The 23,469-nt window shown below is 39.4% G+C and overlaps 1 protein-coding gene across 1 annotated transcript; it reads left to right on the top strand.

Annotated features, from left to right (window-relative positions):
- The first annotated feature begins 14,964 nt into the window (after nucleotides 1–14,964).
- RPL36 (ribosomal protein L36) lies at nucleotides 14,965–19,254 on the top strand. The gene is made up of 4 exons (XM_072405203.1): nucleotides 14,965–15,103; nucleotides 16,121–16,214; nucleotides 17,297–17,431; nucleotides 19,077–19,254. Exons 2-4 carry the CDS (start codon nucleotides 16,122–16,124, stop codon nucleotides 19,164–19,166), a joined length of 318 nt encoding a protein of 105 aa, XP_072261304.1. The 5' UTR covers nucleotides 14,965–15,103; nucleotide 16,121; the 3' UTR covers nucleotides 19,167–19,254.
- The last annotated feature ends 4,215 nt before the right edge of the window (nucleotides 19,255–23,469 follow it).

Raw genomic sequence — 23,469 nt, 5'->3', positions numbered from 1 at the left:
CATTCCTCTCCGCCATAGTAGATAAGGGGAGGAGAAGTGGTCTGTAGGACAAATCAGGATGACAACATTGTATCTCAGGAAGAGTTTTATTCACAGGTTCACAAGGTTAAAATAAAAAGTCTGACAAGGGAATTCAATGCACCTGCCAAATCAAAGGACTGATCTGCTGCAATATGTACATTTTTTTTTAGGGGTTCACATTTACTGGAAAGATAGTTCAGGAGGACATTTAAAGGTGTAAAATGAAGCCACAGGGTTAAATAGCGTAATTGAACACATATAATGGGGGTATTTAAACACATCAACACCAAACAAGCCCATTTTTTTTTTTCAAATAACACTTACAATGGGGTCTGCAATTTGCAGTTGTATCTCTGCCTATGGTTCTTGCTACCATATATACTGAGATCGAGGGAATAAATTAAGTGTTACTTTAATTTTTTTTTCTTTTTAAACATTCTTTGTTTATAAGTTTTTGAGGAAGGGTATGGGGGGGTTGGAAATGATGGACAATTACACGAATAAATATTAGATGAGCAAGACCAACAGGGTATATAACCAGTCAGATATATAAATTATTATAGTCGAAGATATTTAACGTATACATATAATTATACAAAGTAACAAGATCAGAATAATAACAATAAGCCCTTCTGACAGCCAATGAGCATGTTATCTTAAAATGGCAAAACATAGACTAGGGAGGCCTTTCTGTGTGCTTATTAGGGAGGGTACACCAAGGACCTAGTGTCTATGACAAGAGCTGGCAGTGATATGGTTTATATGTTTCCATTTGAATACAAGTAATGGCTCTGTTGACAGTCGCTGGCATCTGCATAGGAGTGCAGGAACCTGTTGGGACCAAGTACCTGATAATGGTGGACAGACAGACAAGGGAAGGGTTGAGAGGGTGGCACAGAGGTGGCTGGGAGCTGAGGACAGAGTAACTGGGAAGTGAGGATAGCTGACACTGTACTGTAGATTTAGGAGGCCTGACAGGTACAGCATGGGGTCTGGACATCTTACTTGGCAACAGCTTTATTCTGTAGTGGTGGTGTACTGAGACCAGTAGAACCATGTAAAGAATTTTCTGCTTCTTCCTCTAATGGAGGTCAGGTCCCCTCATTAACCCACTACAGCCACAGACACACACCACCTGAGGAGGTTCAGGTTTCCTCCAGTATGCTGTTTCTTTAACTTTTTAATTCCAGTTGTCGAATAGGATATTTAATACTATATTAGAACCCACACAAAGATTTATTACTGTAGTGTCAGCACATGCAATTAGTAAACACTTTTTATTTTCATTTAAATATTAAAGCTTCTCACTTAAGGTTTTCAGTTTTTGCAATCAGATTAGGTATTATCTGGTTATTATAAAACAAAAATATTTAAACTTATAAACCCCTATCACTGAGTGGTTTCTGAGAACAAGAAGTAAAAGCAAATCTTCAAAAGATGACCTGTTTGAAAGCGAGGAAGTTCGTTCCTTGGGGATTTCCTAAAACTTTCTTGAATAGGAAATAAAATGTTTCTAGTAGCATACAGGGAGCAAACAATAAAACTGGCAATTATTTGTATTCCTTCTGTAATAGCTATGCATAAACTATGTACATTCTGATCCATTCTCTTCTATTAAGACCAAGAAACATTACAGCACATTCACTATGCTGCATTAGTTGGCAGGAAATAAACCCAGCCTGTTTTGAGAAAATATAACTGCATCTGTATGTGCTTGTTCAAAACCCATACACAGCTACACACTGCAGGTTTAGATTATTTACATAAACTAAAAAATAAACTGTCATCAACTGAGAATCCTAGCTGCCAGGTTTTCCATCTGATCTGGTAAATTATTTCTTTGAGTCATTGAACTTGGGATAAGTATGCATCCCTTGTGTTAAACAATGTTCAGACGTACTAATAGAGATAATTGCAAAGAATACCCAGATTTGATAGTGGAGTCACATAATTATCACACAGTAAACATTTGGTAGTAAAACTTGAAAATGAGCTGCAGTTCATGCCAACCAAAACATTTGGCTTTACTGTAACTAGAGTCTGCCTAGCTCACTTGCAGTCACTCATGTTTAATAAAACACCTGCCATCATACCATAATCAGAAACAGTGCTCTTAGCAATACATAATTGTGTCCCTGTTTGAAAATAACACATGTATGTAGTTGGTCTGGCAATGAAATGGTTTTCTTTTGCGCCCTCCCCTTGGCATCATTACACTACCAAGCCCTCTTCCTCCCTCCCGCAGCTGTCTCGGTGTGTTTATATCGCTTTCCATTTGGCGCCAAGATTCAAACAAAAATATCCTCATAGACTCACATTTTGAGTCTTAGCCATGCTCCCATCTGCAAATCTAATTTTCAGAAGGCTGGGAACTATCTTTTCCAACTCAAAGAATATTTCTACTATGCAATATACATATATTATGTATTTGTAATATGAACATATGCACACCATTTAACCTGTAATCCAAGATCTGAATTGTTTAATCCTAGTGACCTTACTTAAAAAAACATTATTGTATTCAAAAATGTATTTTTAGTAGATATTGGAAAAATAAAACAAATTTTTGCATATATTCACACATTTTGTATCTTTATTACTATATACTGTAAGGGGGTTTTCCCAGTAATATAATACAGATAAGAAAATACACAATAAGAATGTACAATAAAATAACAAAAATACAGATTAAAAATGACACATTTTACTTCTAAATGCCTAGCAAAAGCTTTCACCCTGCTTTGCTTCAAAGCCACCTGCTGCTTGTGCAAGAAATAATATATATATCACATGTGATCCCTGAAATGTATGCGTCATTTGGTGCAGACCCATGCTTGTGTAAACTAATTTGCAGCCATGGGAATAGCCACAGCCATCAATGATTTAAAGGGTGGAGAAGCAAGAAAAATGCTAATGAAAATATACATCCTATTGCTTACAGCATCACATACACAGTACAATAATTTGATTCCCATACAAATGTATTCATTTTACAGTAACAATCCTTAATGATAGAATATTCTTTCTAACTTGGTATATATCCAGTGTGATAACAATGCATCTCTTTGTATAGTATATAGGATAAAACACATAATAATATGGGATAAAAAACAGGCTGATTTGGGATGTGTCTTTCAGGCAGGAAATGTGAATATGTTATATTCAGCTGCCTGGCAGTCTTCCCTAAAAGGGCCCCTGGATTCCTGTACATCTGTTTTTTGTTTAACAGATGGACATAGTTTGAGTTTTCATTCTGAGCACTTGTCCTTTTAGAGTTCAGTGGAGATTTTTCTGATACACAGACAATTATAGATTTCCATCAAGAGAAATATGCCAGCAAATATTAATTTAGTATTTTTAATAAGTTTTTTTTGTATGCAAATTGTACATAATGCTGATTGTTTTGTGGGAATAAAAAGTGGGAAATTCTGCTGCAAACAACCAAACTTTAAAATAAAGGCAGACAAACAAAAATATCACAACTGTTTAGCTTTATAGCGGTGAAAATTCCAGCCCACAGTTTTGTGCTGCCAAAATTTGGCATTTCTTGAAATGAGTCCCACCTCCAATACAGTCAGGAAAACATACACAAGTTAAAAAGTGGATGAAGAGCCAACCAGTGAGATGCCAAAGGGTTCTGATTCATAACAATGCAGCCTCAGCAGAACTTGCACTTAAGGTTCACTGATTACATTTGCCCTCCTTTTTTGCATAACTATTGGAGAATAATATAGAAACACCTGTAGGGAAAAAAAAATACTCTCTTTCTTCCAGTTTCTAACCTATATAAGGGTGACATCGTTCATCCTCCGGAAAGATCTGGGGGAATCCAGGGTAATGCAAATCTTATGAAGAAAATTAGCATCATGTGAACTTTACTAACCAGGATGTCACCCACTGCACTACAGAAGCCAGAGGATTTCCATTATGTTTTGTATTACTATTTTCAGGCTTTTTAGCAGGCGTTAGAAGGTCCCAAATAGAGGACACTGCACGTATTTAATATGCAGTAAAGGGGCTTTAAAACATGAGAATGCATTGCTTGTCGAGGAAGGATCTAAACTCAAAATCAAATGATTTGCAGTCTTATAGGGAATTTTTATATATGTTAAATGTGACTAGGCAAAAAATAAATGCAGCTTACTTCATGTACCAAGTCAGCTCTTGGTTTACAGACAACAGATATTTAGTGAGTTAGAAAGAAAAAAAATTAGGTGAGCCTCAGTCTTACTTTTCTTGTCGCTTACTTGTAGTTTTTTTTTCCTTTGCTTATGTAAGTCAGTCCTATTTTCCTGCACACTGTGACTTTCACACATCAAGCTTTAGCAGCTGCAGCAGATATCTTGAGTTCCTTCATTTTCTGCCCCACTATGGCTTGAGGTACGTACACACTTCCAATTATTATCGTTGGTAAACGAACGACGAACGATCCTGCACGATATCTGCGAACGATCGTATAGCACCGATCCTGTACATACAGATAACAACACGATCGTTCGCAGATATTGTACACACGATAGATGCGATCGTTTGAACGATACAGGAAGTGACGTGCACCACAGGAAGTGAGCGAACGTTCCTTCACCGCGCATGCTCAGACCATGGACGATCAATGAACACACGATAGATGGTCAACGATCGTCGTCCAATCCGATCCGCCGGTCCGGTCGTTCATTTCCAACGACTATCCTCGTTCGTCGGCGTCGTTGGTTACTTTTTTTACGAACGATTTTTGCCCAATCGATCGTTCGTCGTTCGTTCGTCGTTCATTTCCACGATAAAAATTGGAAGTGTGTACGCAGCTTAAGTCTCAGCTTTTATGGTTGGACTTTACCTAGGGTGGTCTGTATGCAAATACAGTGCGTTTATGTGCTGATACAGTGTGTGTGAGGCAGGGCTGTGATCTGAGAAATTCCCTTCTGTTAAACTTCTAATACAGGGGTCCGCAAAGTTTTAAGGCCACTAGGCCATTTATGGGGTGGGCGGGAGTACACTATGCTGGACCCGCCATAATGGCTCTGCCCATCACCAGGGAACGCCCCCTGAAGTAAAATTCCTCTCCTCTGTATGCATTGCGGAGGAGAGGGATTTACCTTCAGGGAGCTTTCCCTATTTACCACGGCGGCGGAATATCAACGCCTTGGGAGCCGCGGGTTGCCGGCAGGCTAGGCCAGAGTTTGCTGATCCCTGTTCTAATAAAATAGCAATGCAGTTCAGTGAGTCACTGAACAGAGGAGTTTTAGGAATGTTGACAAAGATAGTAGTACAAAGTGCATTCACGGCACAGATATAAAGCCGCATACACACGTGCAATTATAGTCGCTGGAAAAGATCTTTCACAATCCTTTCTAACGACTAAGCACTGCACGATGTATGAACGAGTGCTGTACATACAGCACCGGTCTGCTCTATGCAGAGGAGAGGGGGAGAACAATTGGGCGGCACCCCGCTGCACGCTCTCCCCCTTCCTTTTCATTAGGATCATTCATTGTCCATCGTCTGTGGTTCCGCCAGGGCGGTCGTTCAAACGATAGACAATGGGTGCTGTAAACACGCCAGATTCTCGTCCGATTTTGGCCCTGAGCCGATTATCAGACAAGATCCATTGGATGTGTTTACGTAGCTTAACGCAAAAGAGCCAGGATTCATGACTAGCTTTGCTGTCTGGCAGTAACAGAGGACTTCAGAACTGATAACAAAGGTTAGTGAAAAACTGTTTGGGTGACTAGCTCAACATAGTTAGCGCAAGATACAGATCAAGTTTCCCATTTACCCAGGGATCAGTATAAACACAGTAGAGAATGTTGTGCTCATTCTCAGAGTCCTCTTTCTAAAAACAGGTGACAGCCGTAGGACATCTGCTACCGATTATCCCAGTCCCACTGGTCCCAGAGACTATGGATTCCACCTTCTGGATTCTAGAGATAGATCTTTTAGAGAGCAGAAGGGGTAAAATACAGTACAGTGTCAAGACAAAAAAAAAAATACCAAGGGACACTACACAGTTGAGTAGAGGGAGGTTTGAGGGCACATTCAGGTGCAGGCTAGAGCTCACTGTTGTATGGGCCTTGGTTTTACACACTACATTTCAAAATGGTAAGTGGTCAGTGAAAAATCTTAGCTTGTAGGGATCTGAAAAATAGAGATTATGGAGATTGATGAAATCAATAGACTTAACCCCACATTTTAATTTTTTTAATTGTTGCAAGCAACTTTATAGATAATGCTCATAAACGTGCCTCAAGGAAACGTCCTGGTGTAGATTAGGCCATTGGAATGCATGGGAGTTTCAAAAATGGGCTTTTAAAGCCTCAGGTTAAACGCTGGGGAAAACGTCTGTGTAGACTAAGCCTAGCTTTAAAATAAAGGATAAACATAATTGTGGCCTCCCCCACAGTGATCAGTTTTTATGACTGGTACACTGTTTTTGTGTCATTTGAGGCAGGAGAAATCCCTTAACACTTGTCTTCTAACTATAACAATAAAATGTAAAATGATAGAAAAGAACAAGTGCAGTGGCCAGTAGATATCTATTGCAGATTGCTTTGCAGTTCACAGTAACAACATCAAAATCAACAGATCTAAGAACAAAAAAAAACATCATTAACATAAAGAAGTAAAAAAGTATGCACCATAAATAGGATTTTTTATTTGTAGGTGCCAGTGGCAAAAAAACAGGTAGAGCATACAAATACCGTAGATCTTAGTCACTGTGAAATACAAAGTCTCCTTTATTATCACTGATCTGTGTCATATGTGAAACTACGCATAGATTTGCTCATGTCTGTAAATCTCTATAGATTTCTCAACAGTTTAGTGGTTGAGAAATCTATAGAGATTAAATCCTAGGTAAATAGCATGATAGCTGTGGTAGAGACAAAGAATAACAGCTCCATGAGGACAAAAACAATATTTATTGTACATTATTCTCTGTAAAACACTATGGAAAATGTTGCCAATATATAAATGATTAGAAAACTAGCAGCCTTATACATTATAGGCTATTTTTTCTTACTTTAATATATTTTAGAGAATAGAAGTGGCTTTTAGTGTAACCATAGTACCGGTATGTATGCATGTTTATGCCTTGCTTAGCAACAGTCTTATACCAAGATGCAAAAAAGGAAGTTTCAAAAGTAAGAGACAAAGCCACAACACTTGCATGATGATTTAACCACAAGACCCTTTACTAATATGTGGTTTGACAGCATAGTGACTCGCAGTTTGTTTGGCAGTGGATTTTTGCCAACTTACACAGATTTTGGTATTCTAGTTTGTTTTTTTCATTAAAGTTACTATCTTTAAATATTTATATCAGATCTGTGCAGTCCTCATTTACAGTAATTTTTTAAAGTACTTTTTGCCGTAGAGGGAACAGTGACCATTTCATTATCACTAGAAATTTCCTAATGGCATTACCAGGGGCTAATAAACACTAGAATGCGTGTAACAGTTTTAGAGAAAGCATTTGCATGGATAATTTTTTGGGACAGTAGCCGTAATGGGTTCTATGTTTAATGGGTTCCTGTTTAACATGCAATGTATTTTCATTCTTACTTCAATAATGAGTCATTTAACTAAAAAAGAAAATGACAAGTCTAGACATGACAAGTCTATTTCCCCTGAAATGCACAGGCATGTTGTAGGGACCAAACAGTGGCTCATTGAACAATGATGTTGTTTTGATGTTTTTAGGTAAGGTGTCTGAGGTAAAACAGCAATGGTATGGTTATTTACAAAGTGTGTTCTGGGGCAGGTTTCACTGGGAAACAAGGGGGCAGGTGGATTTCCAATTCCCACATTTTCCTAAAGTCCACAGGCCTATTTAGCATACCTGGTGCTAAGCAGCTCTCTGTTCTTTGCTTGTGAGAGGGCAGAACCACTTAAATTATTGTTTTGCTGACAACCGTCCCCCCCCCTCCCCCCCATCCAAGGGAACGGGTTTCGTTTTTTTGCCCTTTTTTTTTTTAGGGGCCCTAAAGAGAAGCTGTTTAATGGAGTTTCTGCCATTTTTGAATCACTCACATCGTATTTATATATACAGTCCTCTGTCACCATCAGCAAAGTATATACACTACTATACCACGATGGTACCTTCCACTTCCATAGGTATATACACCCTTTTCCCACTACTAATATAACATTTTACTGCCCCACCATCATAAGAATACATACAACCAGTCAGCAACAGTTTCCATCTCCATTTATCAGAACAATTGCATGGAATATTTTTACAGTATATACACACCCTCCCACTACAGGCACAATATATATATTAACATATATTCAAAAACACAGTATATGCCGTATTGTTCGGTCTGTAAGACGCACCTGACCATAAGACGCACCCAGGTTTTAGAGGAGGAAAACAAGAAAAAAATATTCTGAACCAAATTGTATAAAGAAATATTTATTAAAAATATCAGAATAATATTTAACGAGAGAGATTGCACACTGCACAGACACACTGCACATAGCACATAGTACATTGCACATAGAACATAGCACATAGCACAGATATTGCACAACAAGACTATAGTGACAGGAAAGCTACAGCTCACCTGTCATAGGAGAGTGATGTGCTGCACAAGAAAATAAAATGCTCACCAGCACTGAACCAGCTCACACAGAAACACATCCCCAGCATCCCTATAGACATGAGCTGCTGATAAACACAGGGTGTTTTTTGTAATCCAGGCAGGGTAGGCTGCAGAACAGAGAGGGCCATGCTACGGGGGGATGCCAGGCTATATGGAACTGCATACGCCTGCTTGGGCCCCCCTTGGAAGTGCGGGAGGGTATTTGGACCATAAGACGCACCCCCCATTTTGCCCCCACTTTTGGGGGGGGGGGGAAGTGCGTCTTATGGTCTGAAAAATACGGTATACCACTCCAGCACCATGTATAAATCCCACTACTATCACAGTATATACACCTCCCCTCACTCATTAAGGACAGTATGTACATACCCCTTTGATGATTGTCACAGAATATACAACCCCTCTGCATATACTCCTACCATCACCAGTATAACACACTCCCTTCCACCACCAGTACTAAATATACCCCTTCATTTCTCAACAATAAAGTACATTCAGGGCCACTATCAGAATTTTTTGGGCCCCATACTATCTAAAGTTTATGCCCCCCCAATTGTATAGTTCCAATCAGAGTTGATTTTCACTTTGTTTAAAGCTAATCTGAATTTGATCTGACATTATAATATGTAGTGGGGCTCAGTCAATCAGGCTGTCATACTGAGTTGGATTTTTGCAACTACTTTAACTAGATCTGAGTCAGTTTTTTTTTGTTCTGACCACCTCTAGTGCTATCATTGCAAAAGTCGTGTCAAAGGGCCTGGGTTAAGTACCAAAGAAGCCCAGAACAATTGTTAGGTTTTGGATAGTAGGCAAGTAGCCAAGTGCAAATGGAGAGCGTGGATAAGCCAGAAAAGGAGAAAGGTGCAAATAGAGGGTCAGGCTTTACTCGCACCTGGCTGCCTTGCGGGCCAACCGGAGCTTCCACTTGCACCTGGTTCACCTTATGGCTAGACCAAACCCTTCACTTCCACCAGGCTCCCTTGTCGACTAGCCCAGATTCAGCACTTGCCCCTGGCTTTTTTGCTGGCTAGCCAGGTGAAAATTGAGGGTCTGAGCTAAACCAGCAAGGGAGACAGGTGCATGTCTTGGGTTTACGATAAACGTGTATGGCTGGCTATCAAGGGAGCCAGATGCAAGGACATGTGGAGAAAAAATATATATCCAATCCTGTGACTTGATAAAAAGTATTTTCTATATTGACATTTATACAGTTATCAGAATAAATTTTAACTATAGTGGTCTTGTAAATGCAGTGTCCTTTTGCAACCAATAAAAATTCATCTGGAGTCCGTCAACCATGAACTAAGACTTAGCATTGGTTGCTTTAGGTTACAGCACCCAGGGATAAACCTGTGTCCAGAATAGAGCCACATGTAGAGGGGTATCAGATTTTGCTACCTCTAATGCTAAAATCTCGTAGCGCTGTCTAATCTTAACCCCCAACTTTCTTTTTTGATGCCTAACCCAACCACCGTTTCCCAGTGCCTAACTTTCAATACCATCAATAGAAGTGGCAGAGAGGGCAGTGCTGCAAGACTAACACAGAACACGTGCCAGAGCTTTGCTAGTGGGGACACTGCTCTCAGCAGCCCTAGCCGAGTCTCATCTCATTATTTATAGATATATTTAACAGTTCCTGGAATGAGTAAGTGGTAATATGTACTGTTCCCAGTGTGGGGCAGTGAAAATCTGAGAGTCCCCTTATTAAAGAGGGCTTCCAGATTCCAAAGCCCTGCTAAAACACTTCTAAAAGACCACATTGTTTTCAATGGAAGCTTTCAAAATAAGGTTTTACACCTGTGTTGACTAAGTAAAACAGCTGTTAGCTAGTTTTATATATAACTAGCATCTAGTGGGATCTTTTCACTAAGCATCCTCATCTGTAAGTACTTTTATCATTTAACTAAATTGTGATGTAGTGAGACTCCTACTGGAGAAAATTTGAATTCTTCAAAGAAAACTATATCAGAGAAGTATCTCAAAGAAAAAATCTACATTCAACATTTTTGAATGAATTAAAACAATTTGGTAACTGAAGGCTGTTTAGAAATCCACGCAAGTTACTAGCAATGCACAGTACAGTTGTACTGCAAAAGTGAGCTGTGGCTCTGATTCACCTGATGCACTCTCTCTCCTTTACCTATAATAGGGCAAGGAGAGAAGAGGGTGTACAAATGACAGGGAATGAGAGCCATGGTTCTCAATGTTGAAGTGGCAAAAGTAGCAAATGGATCCAGGTGTATTGCAGCAAAATGAATGTAGGCATGTGCAGTTACAGAGTGGAAAGGAGACCTGTAGGTGAAACTGCCGCAGGGAAAGATGAGCCCCCTCCCCTATTAGGCAGGACTTTGCTGTGTGACAGAGCTCTGTAGAACTTTATGCCTGGATGGACAGAAGTCAAATCAGACCAAAGTGATTAAAGTGATTAAAACAATGGAAAAAACAAAATAGTTAACATTGATCCACAAGTATACATTCCTTTTAATATGATTCACATAAATCATAACTGATGAACCATTACTTAAAAAGAGATCTATTATAGTCAAGGAGGGCTTTTTATAAAGCAGTGAATCTGACATTCACTAAAACATTCTTTAGTGAACGATCAATTACTGCCAATAAAACTCCTGGACCTAGAAGTTTATCCACCAGCAAATGTTTCAGTGAATGTCAGATTCACTACTTTATAAATAAATCCAAAGGAGTTTTTCAAGATAAATTACACAATAATGCCCCTTGAAGGTCTAGTTTCTGGTAAGTCAGTATCTCAGTATAACTTATGTCATAGGTAAAATATTACTCCAAGCAATTGTGAAAATGTGACTGCAAACAGCAGGTAAGGGGATGGATACAATAAAATAAGTCAAAGCCTCCCATGGATTACAGTGAATTTAATAATTTTAAATTAAAAGGTCATGGCATAGCTCTTTTGCTTTAAATGTTGCTTTATGCAAACCTGTAAAAACAGGCCATTTATAAAATAGTGAGAAATTCTGCAGCCAACAGCCTAGTAATGAGGACCACCAAAAGACCTTGACCAAAAGTAATTTCAGAGTATAACTGGGGAACCATATAATTGTTGCCTGAGTATACTCACAACTCAGCTACTGGGAAACTAACTGGAAAAAGCTTTACTGACTGATACGATCAGAATTTAGATTTCTGCTCAATGTCAGACCAATACCTTTTTTTGCACAAACCAAACATTAAATCATTATAAACATACTATCTCCAATGTGGAGCATAGCAGTGGTGTGTCATTACCATTGATAGTATTTAAACATTTCATTACCATTGTTGATAAGGATGGGCAAGGGGGAACCAGGCAAGGTGTTTCAAGTCTGCCACAGGACTCACCTAAAGTGGTGGAGTCTAAGTGACAAGTTAGCCTTTTCACCCTACAAGGAATGATGAGACAGTAGCCCCAGTGGCCACCGGAATTCTTTGCTGTAAGATGACTCTGCCAGTGGCAGAAATAGGAAGATGACACAACATATACAGTAAGCTAGTATGATAAATATTCAGACTCATGCAGAGGTCAGGGCAATTGGAAAGCAAGGATCGTCAGGTTCCAGAATAGTTAGGTTCTAGACCAGAGATTCTCGACCTTGACCGGTCTTCAGGGAACCCCTACAATAATTACTATATCCACAACTCACTGTACGTTAGTGGGGTTTTACGTGGGAAGAATGTCTCTTACATTGCTGGCTATTGGGAAGAATGTCTCCCTTACAGAAAAATATTATTAGTGTCACTTACACTGACCTAAGAGGTACAAACTCCTCATTGCTCAAGGAACCCATACCAATCCCTGGAGGAACCCTGGTTGAGAAACACTGTTCTAGACAGAGGTCTCTGAGAAATTCTATACATAGACAGCAACTAAACTTACAGAATAAAATTTGCTTTCCCTTAACCAGTGTGACGTTGCTGCACTCCCTCCATAAGGCTAACATAGTAAAAAACAAACATCCTTATAGCAAACCCTTTTAACAAGTAACATATGACTTTAAAGTGTGCATAAAAGAAAAACTTTTGTTTTGACCCCCTGTAAAGTTTTTGAAGGTTTTGCTGTTTATGTCCCTGTTGCCCCTCTATTTTCTCCTGTTGGGGAGATTCAATCCTTTATTTGTTCTTGTTGGGGAGATTGACACCTTTATTCACCCCTCTATTTCAAAAAAATTAAGGAACAACAAAAAATGTTAAAGTTGTCACCAGGACAAGGGGTGAGGGTACATCTTCCAATGGATAAACCTGTTACTGCGAATAAAGGGGCAATTATCCTTCCTTTGGGAAAGTTCCTATTGCCTCCCTTATACATAAAGAGAAATCCCCCCCAACACAGTTAAAAAAAACAAGATGAATTCCTGTTCCTATCAAATGAGAAGACTGGACATTATATTTTGGCCAGATGTTACAGCAATGACTATTAATACTGGGAGGTAGCATTATCTTTCTGGTTTAGGCTAAACCCTGATTTCTTTTAGTTTAGGATAGATTACAGAAATATTAATCGGGTCAGGTTTTTGTTGCTGTGTCCTACTGGGAAGATTTCCCCCTCTCTTTGTCCTAATGACCAGAATCTCCACTGCAAAGTGATGGAAAATCTAACATTTTACACATCATAGTAATGGGAGATCTTACATTGGAGAAATCTGTCCAGATGAAAGTTGTCTGTATAGCTTTGAAAACATTTCTCTTACTCATGATTGGATACAGAAAGCAGAAAAAAGGTGTTAGATTGTGATCTATTTTGTCATATCCCTATCTGGATGTGCAGGTAGCAGGCGTTCCTTATTTTTCTTGCTTCTGTTCTGAGAGCTTCCCACAATTCTTGTGATTGCAGAGAGCAGAACTGATGTCATGATGTGAGCACCACTCTCTGAGGGGCACTTACCACTCAACTTACCATGGGGGAAGTATCCAACGTATTATGTGACTGACTAAATGACATTTGAAAAGGCAAATTATATATTCCCCCACCTCCTAGATCAGAGGTCACCAACTGGTGGTCTGCGATAAAATTTTGGTGGTCCTTGTCTCTGGCCGGTGCAACCCCGTGTGGGGTCAGAAGGACCATGTCTCTTGAAGCTCATGGCAGAGGGTGTGTTGTGTCTCTGGACACAACCCACCCACTCTCCTATTCCAGGTCTGAGAGTGGGTGGGTTCTGGCATCATTACGCCACTAAAGGGGAAGTTCTTCTTCTTTGAGTGACACCCGGCTCCCCGTGTACATGCGCGCTCCGGAGCTGGTAAATTTAATGGTCCGCCGGTCCAAAAAGCTTGACGACCACTGTCCTAGATTGTAAGCTCTTCGGGGCAGGGTCCTCTGCTCCTGTTTCACTGTCTGTATCTGTCTGTCATTTGCAATCCCTATTTATTGAATTTAAATCCTGTTTATTAATAATAATATTAATAATAATTCAAATGCATATTACACATGGGGAAGGGAACTTAAGTAGGAGTTGAAATTTATTTTCTTTTCAAGGAACACTTGTAATAATAAAATGTTTTCATATAAAAACCATTACCATCCCAGGATACAAAGAAAAAATGATATGATACTTATCAGTCAGGACCCTCACACATTTGTAGTATTTTTCTAATGACACCAGCACATATAGTTAGAGGTGATTTATGCAGAGAGGAACTACATTTTTAAAATGCAATGCAATTTGGCAGATTGTTTTTTTGCAGAAGGATGAGTCTTTATTCCTTCAAGATAACAAATGTATCTGCTTGTTCAGTCTTTTACATTTATTTATGTACACTGAGCTGCGCATACCCATTTGTTAGGAATTTATTAACCCTCATGTGTATGCAGTGGGAGTTATGTCATTCTAGTTTATCAAATCATGATGAGTGAGGATCAAGAACCTGGAAGAGGACCAGGTGAAGGTGCAATATCTGTATTATTATTATGTACATTTTCTTTGTATTGCTTTGTTGGATGTTATTCCTCATTTGTTACCATTTTTTAAATTTTTATCATTGAACAAAATTAATAAAAAAGATACCAGCGCCCACAATAGAGCCAAATTTGTGGATTTTATTGCAGTTTATTTTATTGCAGAAGAGACATTGCTGGCCTGCTCACAATTGTTCAATTTAGTTTTGCTTTCAGGCCATTGAGGATAGGAGGGAAAACCTAATCACCTCATTTTTCAAGTATTAGACTAGCAGATATCAGCACGTTTATGTACAGTATTTGTAAACATAGAAAACGTATACAATTTATTACAGTGTAATCTCAAGTACGTTTACAATTTCAATTACAAGGTAATCTTATTGGGACCATTACGTTTTTAAGAAAACAACACATTATTTGGTAACTGTATATTATACTTGACATTCAGTATCTATGGTTTTATTAGAGCGGCTGCTTTAGCAAACTCTATCACCTTGGAGGTCCGAGCGAAGTAAAATACGAAACTTCCGGTTTTGTTCCTTCCTTCCGGTGTGTCCGCCATCAGAGCTGCGAGGTATGAGATGGGGAGAGGAATTGTAATCCAAATTATATTTTGTGCATCCGAGGCGTAAACGGTTACAGTCTAAGTAGGTGATAGAAAGGAGAACCGGGGCTGACGGAACGTATATATATTGCCGGGTTGTGTTCCTTACGGCCCCGTTATACCTGGGATAGATGTTACCGGGAGACGGTCCTGAAAGTTTAGTGTTGTTGGTGTATGGCTGTGTGCGAAGCTTCATCCCTCGCCTGGCTTAGACAGCTGTGTGCACTTGGTTAGAAGGGCAGGAAGTTCCCATAACACAGCAGATTGGAGGCCTGTGCTGTCTACTTGCCCAGTACAATCCTCAGTGTTACTATGCCGCCCAGTGTGTGCAGTGTGATTCAGCTTCGGTCAGTGAGGATCAGCATGGCGGGCAATGAGTGTTCCCCATGGAGATCAGTAATGGCAGCCTACATGCTTCTATGGCAGGTATTATCAGTGTCCTGTAGCTCGGAGCATCAGTCAGGATTGTTTAATGAAAATCTTCCAGAGAAATGAATGTCAGCCTGGTATAGACACACATTGCAATATACCATGCAGCTTGTGAGGGATGTGTGATATTCTGTGGGTTCTAATATGACCCTACATAGGTAACAGAATAAATATCACAGATATATATGCAGCATAGATTTAGAGCAAATCTAATAGGAAATACGGCATCCCCCTGACATATATGGATCAGGAATTCCAGATAAATTCCTTCACTCGGACCACATTCATTAATTAGGTCACTCCACTCCTCTTTAAATGAACTTTAGTCTTCTGTAAATATGGTGACAATAAGATAATACAGGTTTTTATAGAAAAGCGAATGTTTCTGAAGTTTGTGTTACCTGGATCTGTCTGGTTGGGTGATTTTTCTGGTATGGAATGATTGTCGCCTTTTTAGCTATCTCGGCTTGTATTGAAGATTAATGGTATTACATTAATATTGCCCGCCTGGCTGCAGGTTATTTTATGTTCTGAACAATGTTTCTCCTTTCTTTGCAGAATGGCTATCAGGTACCCCATGGCTGTAGGCCTTAATAAAGGCCATCCAGTGACCAAGAATGTCACCAAGCCCAGACACTCTCGCAGGAGAGGGGTGAGTATATCAACAACAGTCACTTTATATGGATTAGGTACCTTGTTTTGTTTCTCTATGATAGAAATGTGCAGGTGCCAGACCCATTCACAAGCAATTTCTGCTTGCTGGTGTGGGATGAATGAAGGCATAGTGTACCGACAGCTTGGGGACACTGCCTAGCTGGCCAGGAAAACCCAATAATAACATTGTATTCTTAGTTGTCACTGCTGAAACAGAAGCCCTGCATAGAAACAGACATTTAGGAAAGGATAAACAATGTGGTACAAGATTAAATGTAATTGGTAAATACATTAGTCTTGTAGTAAGCACTAAATTTGCATATATTGTGCCATGGCTGCCTTGCCTATAAAACCTGCCTGACCCTTGCAGCATAAGTTAGCAAACTATCAGGTTCGCTCTATGCACCGGACTATTTAGTGCAGCAGTGGTCAACCTGAAAATTAAGGGAATAAAGTGTGGCCCCTGACACTCCAAGAGGGCTGCATAGAGAGCTATCATGCTTTGAAATTCATTGTCTCGTCATTGCTGTCAGCACTGGGATTGCCCCGCTGAAGTCCTCCATCATCAGTGACAGCAATGCCATCAAGCATTGGTATCTGTAACATCTATGGACACCATAAAATCTCTAGTGTGGGTGGCAACAATACCCATCTAAGAGTGGGGGCGTATGGTACTTTTATGGATGTTCTGATCCACAGTAGCTGAGAACCCTGACCCCGAATAAATAAAGCTGGCAAAGCTGCCAGTGTAATAGTTACATCTTTTTTAGGGTAGTCTTTGAGGTATTGGTGCAATACCACACGCCAAGGTTCAACCATGCACTAATGCAACCATGCAACCTCAACACACACTTGAGGTTCAACCATGCACTAATCAGAACAAGGCCATTCCTTATTGATATATAAATCAGATGTTTATCATTAAAGGTTTTTTTTTTTTTTTTTAAAACACTCTGCTGCATGTTTGACTGATACCAGCAGGCTGGAATTCCATTGAGCAGATTATGCTCATTTATCTGATTTTATTTAATTTGTGTAGACTACTTGAATGATACATATGTGCAAAAATTTGTCTTCCAGCGCCTGACAAAACACACCAAGTTTGTCCGTGACATGATTCGTGAAGTATGTGGCTTCGCTCCATATGAAAGACGTGCCATGGAGTTGTTGAAGGTGTCAAAGGACAAAAGAGCTCTTAAATTCATCAAGAAAAGGGTAAGAGTGATCTAATGTGTATGTTACACATCTAATGGACCTGCAAAGTGTCTCAAATACAGCTGCCATTGGTGTGTCCTCCTCTGTATGCTTTAATCCAGGAGAAGTTTTGACAATTGTTTGTGATTGACATTGAAAATATAAATAGCATCTGTACAGGTGCCCAGTGGTCATTTAGTGATCCACCATGCTGGATTGCTAAATGACCACTGAGGACTATTATTCCTGATCAGATCAGTTTCGGGCAACAATAAAGCCTTTTTCACACTATAAGGAAGTGCATTGTTGTGCGCTATAGTGCAATGCATTGCCAGTTGCATGGCTGTCCGCTGTGACGCTGGTCCCTTTCATTACCTTTAATGGGGGCATTGTCACAACAAACAGCCATGCAAATGGCTGTGCATCAGAAATTTTGCTGTGGTATGCAATGTCTGATATCATTACATATTGCACAGTATGTGAAGCTCAGTAAATGGTATGTAGGTGCATAGTGGTAGTGAAGCATATTTGTTCATCTGCACCCAATTCAGTAGGGGCCTAAAAGCCCTACAGATGCTAGCTGGACAGCTATTTTTGACATAACATGAACAAGTATGCAAGTCATGAAAATTTTGGCTCCTGCTCTGAATACTTGTACTGGGTCAGCAATGAAATTCTGAAGCTACTGGATCAGAATTGCAGGCAGCTAGCATTTTTATGAAGTATAGATTGTCATTGCTAATCTCTGTAAAGTAAATATGTCCTTAGGGTGGCTTAACCCCCCTAGGTGTGGATTTTACCCGCAAAAAGCAGTAATCCTGAGTCACACTTGGGGTAGCTTTAACCTAAAAAAAAAAAAAAACCTTACCTTGCTGCATTTGTTGGCCACTGTTGTCCTGCTGGTCCCCTCCAGCTGGTAAATGCAGACATGTTCTTCGGGGTTTCCCGGTGGCGTCAGTGCAGACTGGAGGATTGGCGGGAAATTCAAAATAATTTTGCATTCAAAACAAAATAGCTGTATTAAGTCCAATACAAAGAAATAATATACATACATACATACACATATGCTACTGTACACTTGCATTACATGTTTAAATTTTTAACAGATTTTTGTGTTTTTATTTATTTAAAGCCTATTAAATTGATTAAATACTGGACATATTTTGGTGAGGTATACCTAAGAATTTTATAGCCTAAAATGTAAAATAAATTTCCATGGGAAAAAAATGTAACGCTTTTTGCATGGAAATTTGGACTGAATTATATTTAAATTTTATATTTATATTACTTTGTTTTTTTAATTACTTTCCCTTTTAGGTTTTATTCTTTTGTAAATTGTTAAAAATCCAATTTGTTGTAGTTGGCTAGTGAAAAATGATTATGATCTGGTGCAGAGCAGAGCTGGATCTGTCAAAACTCACAAGTTATGCATTGTATTTCCAGACATGGATCCTTTCTTTCATGACCAATAACCTGACCATCCATTTGTGTTACAGTAAATGTGTTTTGATGTCCAGATATAGTTTACTTTGCTAATACCTACTGTTTATTTTTGCTGCTGGAAACTGCTAACAAATTTCAACCTTAATGTTGAGGGATTTATGTATACTTCTCATTGACCGTGTGACCTGTTGCACTTACAGTTTGTACTTCTCTGCCTTTTCAGATTGGAACTCACATCCGTGCTAAGAGAAAGAGAGAAGAACTCAGCAATGTGTTGGCCGCCATGAGAAAGGCTGCAGCCAAGAAAGATTAAACTGTAAAGAAGAATCTGTCATTAAACATTTAAAAAAAATCAGTTCTCTTTGGGTTGTTTTTGAGAATTAAATGACTGTTTTGTAAAACTGTTCTTAATCTATGAACTGGGTTTGAGCAATTTACTAATTTGGTAATGTTAAAGCTTTTTGGCTTTGTTCTTGGAGATGTAAGGAGTTTTCAGGAGAATGTTCTGTCAGGCCCCCCAAAAAATGCCGATCGATGTGCTGGAAATGTATTTGATTATTAGTCCTTTTATGGGCTGACAATAAGCATTTTTATGGATTACCCCCCAATATTTTATTTATATTTTATAAAATTTCTTATCTTATTTGTATAATGGGTGACACACTTTTTTTTTTTTTTTGTAGTTAATAGGGGAGAATAACACTTAGAAGTGTGCACAGGACAGCAAAAACAAACCAGTGCGCTTAAATCTCCAGTGTCTTACAGTTGCTGTAAGGTCCTTGGCTCTAGGTAAACATTGTGAGTTAAAGCATTCAATACTTTGTAAAGTAAAAGTACTTTGAATGGTAAATGGGTTTTACCTTCCATAATGGTTTTTATTGACTTGCAGTGTGTCTCACCTGCTTGTTGCTAGCAAATTTGATTGATGTCTTTTCCATAGCTGCCTCTGCTTGGTGTCAAGCAAGATTTCTGTAATGTCTCTTCGTGTCTTCTGGGGCTGCTGACATATTTAAGATGATTCTCATGGAAAGATTGAGTGGTGCTGTGACATGGTCTTGATAACACAAATATGAACAATAGACAGGTGTCACGTGGAATTTAAAAGTTACATTGGAATATCGGGCTTTGACTTAATAGTTGCATGCCTTTTAAAACCTGTGACTTGTTTTTCTGTCATCTGTACTATGGGCAACAGGTTTGAACACAGGTTCCACCACCACTGGACAATAGAACTGTGCTATATGAAATCCTCCCTCCCAAACACAATAAGATTGAGAACACTTGCTACCAAAACAAGGGAAATTATGAATAGGGGTTGCATGTATAGTGTAATGAAGAATAGCTAGAGAAATCTCTTATCTGTTACTTCTAACTCAAACAACATTATTTAACTTCATACCTGTGATGGGTCATTGATGCAGGAAATACTGAAAACAAAAAACCAGATTAACTCATTCTCAACCTTTCCTCCAGGACTGTTTATTTTAAAAGGAACCTACTAAAATGTAGGGTCTGCTTAAACAGGACAGGCCACCTCCCTCCTTCTAAACCACCGGATTAATGTAGGTCCAAAATCTGTAAAGGAAAAATTAGGATGTTTTCTTACCCAGCTTCCTTAGTGCTGGGCATTGTTTTTCCTGAATATTGGAGAAACTGCACACAGCTGCTGTTTGGGCAGAGGGGCCAGCCAACATAAGTGTATCTTCTACTTTAATGGAAGGTCCTTTTTAAACATTACATCCGGTGATAATTATGCCTAGACAAACTTTGGCAGTACTAGTACACATTGATTTGGCGTTTAGCCACCAACCATTTGAATCCAATCTTCTGCCCTGAGATGCTGCTGATCCATTGCTACAGAGGCCCTGTCTGTCCCCTCTTGTTGATGTCATTATACGGTCTGTCAAAAAGGATATTCTCACAGGCAGCTAATCAGAAGTGCTCACTCACATCAAGCAGATAATAAAATGGACGGCACAGGAACATCTCCACCCTGACATGGGAAGTGAGAAGACTGGATGTGTTATATGATTGGTTTTAGATTTATTCAAGCCAGTAATTAGAAGGGGTACCCCTTGCATGGAGTCTGATCCCAAAATATATGTGAACCCAAGGCAAAACTACAATGCTGTCACAAGGATTAATCTGGTCAGTATCCACACTGACCAGCAGTCACATGGTGAAACATATTAATAGCTGATAAAAGATAGGAGTCCCATGGGGTCCAGATTGCTGTGAATTTTTCATATCGATCATATATCCTAGCTGTAAGATGTTCCATAAGTTGACCTGGATGCAGTGAGTATGTGACACGCTAGTTTTCTATTCAACTTAGTAAGATTAGACATACCGGTAGGTAGGCCCAGCAGATGAGTAACTGCATCGAGCGAAAAAGGAATTTCCAGTATCTCTGAAAGAAGGGTATTAACTTTTGCCCAATATGGCCTTATGAGTGAACATGACCAGAAAATATGGTATAGAGTGCCAATCTCCATACCACATCTCCAACACATACTGCTGACATTTGGGAAAATCGCATGTAGTTTATTTGGAATAAGATACCACCGCATTAGTATCTTGTATGCATTTTCTTTATATATAGTGCAAATTGAGCTCTTACAAGCACTGTCCCATATAATTCTCCAGATTTCAAGAGGTAGTTCTCTGCCTAGGGTACTTTCCCATTTCATTATATATCCATGTTTGACAAAGGGGCATGCAGGTTCAGTATTTAATATCAAGTATATGGCAGAAATTAGCCCCCCGCCGGTGCACAGTTTCTCAACTTCTGTCATATGAATAAATGGGCATAATGCCGTATTTGAAAATATCCATAGAAGCAAGTATGAGGAATCATAAACTTGTCCCTCAGCTCCTAAAATGACATTAGGCATCTGGTACAGGGGTTCACAATATGGCAAAATTGAAAAAGGCAGTTATCTCACCATGGTTGAACCATGGGGTGTGAGAAATGTATAGGACCCAAAAGGGAATGCTCCGGGAAATTATGATATGAATTCCAAAGAAAAGAATTAGGGTGTATCGGTGCCAACTATAATTTCTAAATTTCCGTCCATCTGTTGAAAGAATGCAGGGTAGACCAAGAAGCAAGTTGACGCAAATGTGTCGCTAAATAATACTTGAGAAAATAAGGGATACCAAGTCCTCCTCTTCCTCGAAAGGAACATAGAACTGATTTAGACAAATGGTGTCGCCTATATACCCGAATAAAATTGAGGGCAGCCGCCTGCAATCTTCCAAAAGAAGAGCTAGAAATTGGAATGGGTAACGTTGCAAAAAAATATAAAAGTTTTGGCAGGATGGACATTTTAATTAAAGCGATACGGCCAAAAAAAGATAATAGTAACTTACACCACTTCTGCATAAAAAAAGCTCCTTTAAATAGTGAAGGATAACTAGCCGCATACAAAGTGCCATACGATGCGGTGAGAGAGATCCCTAGATATTGAACATGATCTAAGCGCTAGCAGTATGGGTATTGCGCTTGTAGTTGCTGTTGGGGAGGGAGTGGTAGATTTATAAAGAAAGCTTCCATTTTTGATGTATTAATCTTATAGCCAGACAGAGAGCCTTACTCGTTTAGTATTCTATGTAAATTTGGGAGGGTGATGAGAGGGTTAGTAAGAGTCAATAAGACATCATCAGCATATAATGCAAAGTCTTAATAGGGATCCCTTTAATATCAGGGTCCTGCCGAATCATTCTAGCTAGTGGTTCAAAGCATAGTGCAAATAATAAGGGGGAATGCGGACACCCCTGCCCAGTGCCGTTTTGAATTGCAATTTTAGGGGAATTTGCATGGGTAAGATGTACTACGGCCGAAGGGATTGTATAAAGCGCCATGATAGCTCTGAGAAAAGGGCCTGAGATGCCTATCCAACTTAGGGTTTGCATGAGGAAGGGCCAGCTAAGCCGATCAAACGCCTTTTCAGCATCTAGGCTCAGAAGCACTGCCCCTTGGTCGAGCTTATTCAGGGCAAAATTAATTGTACATCTAGTGTTGTCACCGGCCTGGCAAGAAATTATAAAGCCAACCTGGTCTTTGGAAATATTTCCAGGCAAATACATCCCTAATCTAGTGGCCAAAATTCTAGTAAATATTTTTAAATCATAATTCAAAAGGGCAGTAGGACGATAACTAGTAGGACACTGAGGGTCTTTACCAGGTTTTGGAAACACAGATATAGAAGTGTTACATAGTTTGGGGAATTGGCTTCCCCTCCAAAAAATCATTAAAAAGTGTAGATAAGTATGGAACCAAGGTATCAGCAAAAATTTTATAATAAAGTAGGAAAGACCATTAGGCCCAGGGGCCTTACTTAATGGTAGGGCCTTAATTGTGGCCGCTACTTCCTCAGATGAGACAGACTCATTAAGTTTCTCAATAGCCGCCTTCTCGAGGGCCGGAAATGCACATCGGGCTAGGTAAGCTGAGATGCGTGATCTAAGGATAGCTTGATCTCCTTTCTGTGAGTCATGTACCATACTATACAGGGAGGAGTAAAAGTCTCCAAAAATTCTCGCCATAACTTCCGAATCATACTGAAGGGTACCACTGGCATCTTTTAGTGTCTCAAGTTGTGTACAAAGAGCCC

The sequence above is a fragment of the Pyxicephalus adspersus genome, chromosome 3 (assembly GCF_032062135.1).
Source record: "Pyxicephalus adspersus chromosome 3, UCB_Pads_2.0, whole genome shotgun sequence".
NCBI lineage: Eukaryota > Metazoa > Chordata > Amphibia > Anura > Pyxicephalidae > Pyxicephalus > Pyxicephalus adspersus.
Note: the sequence above shows the minus strand (reverse complement) of the source record. Positions and strands in the feature narration are given on the sequence as shown.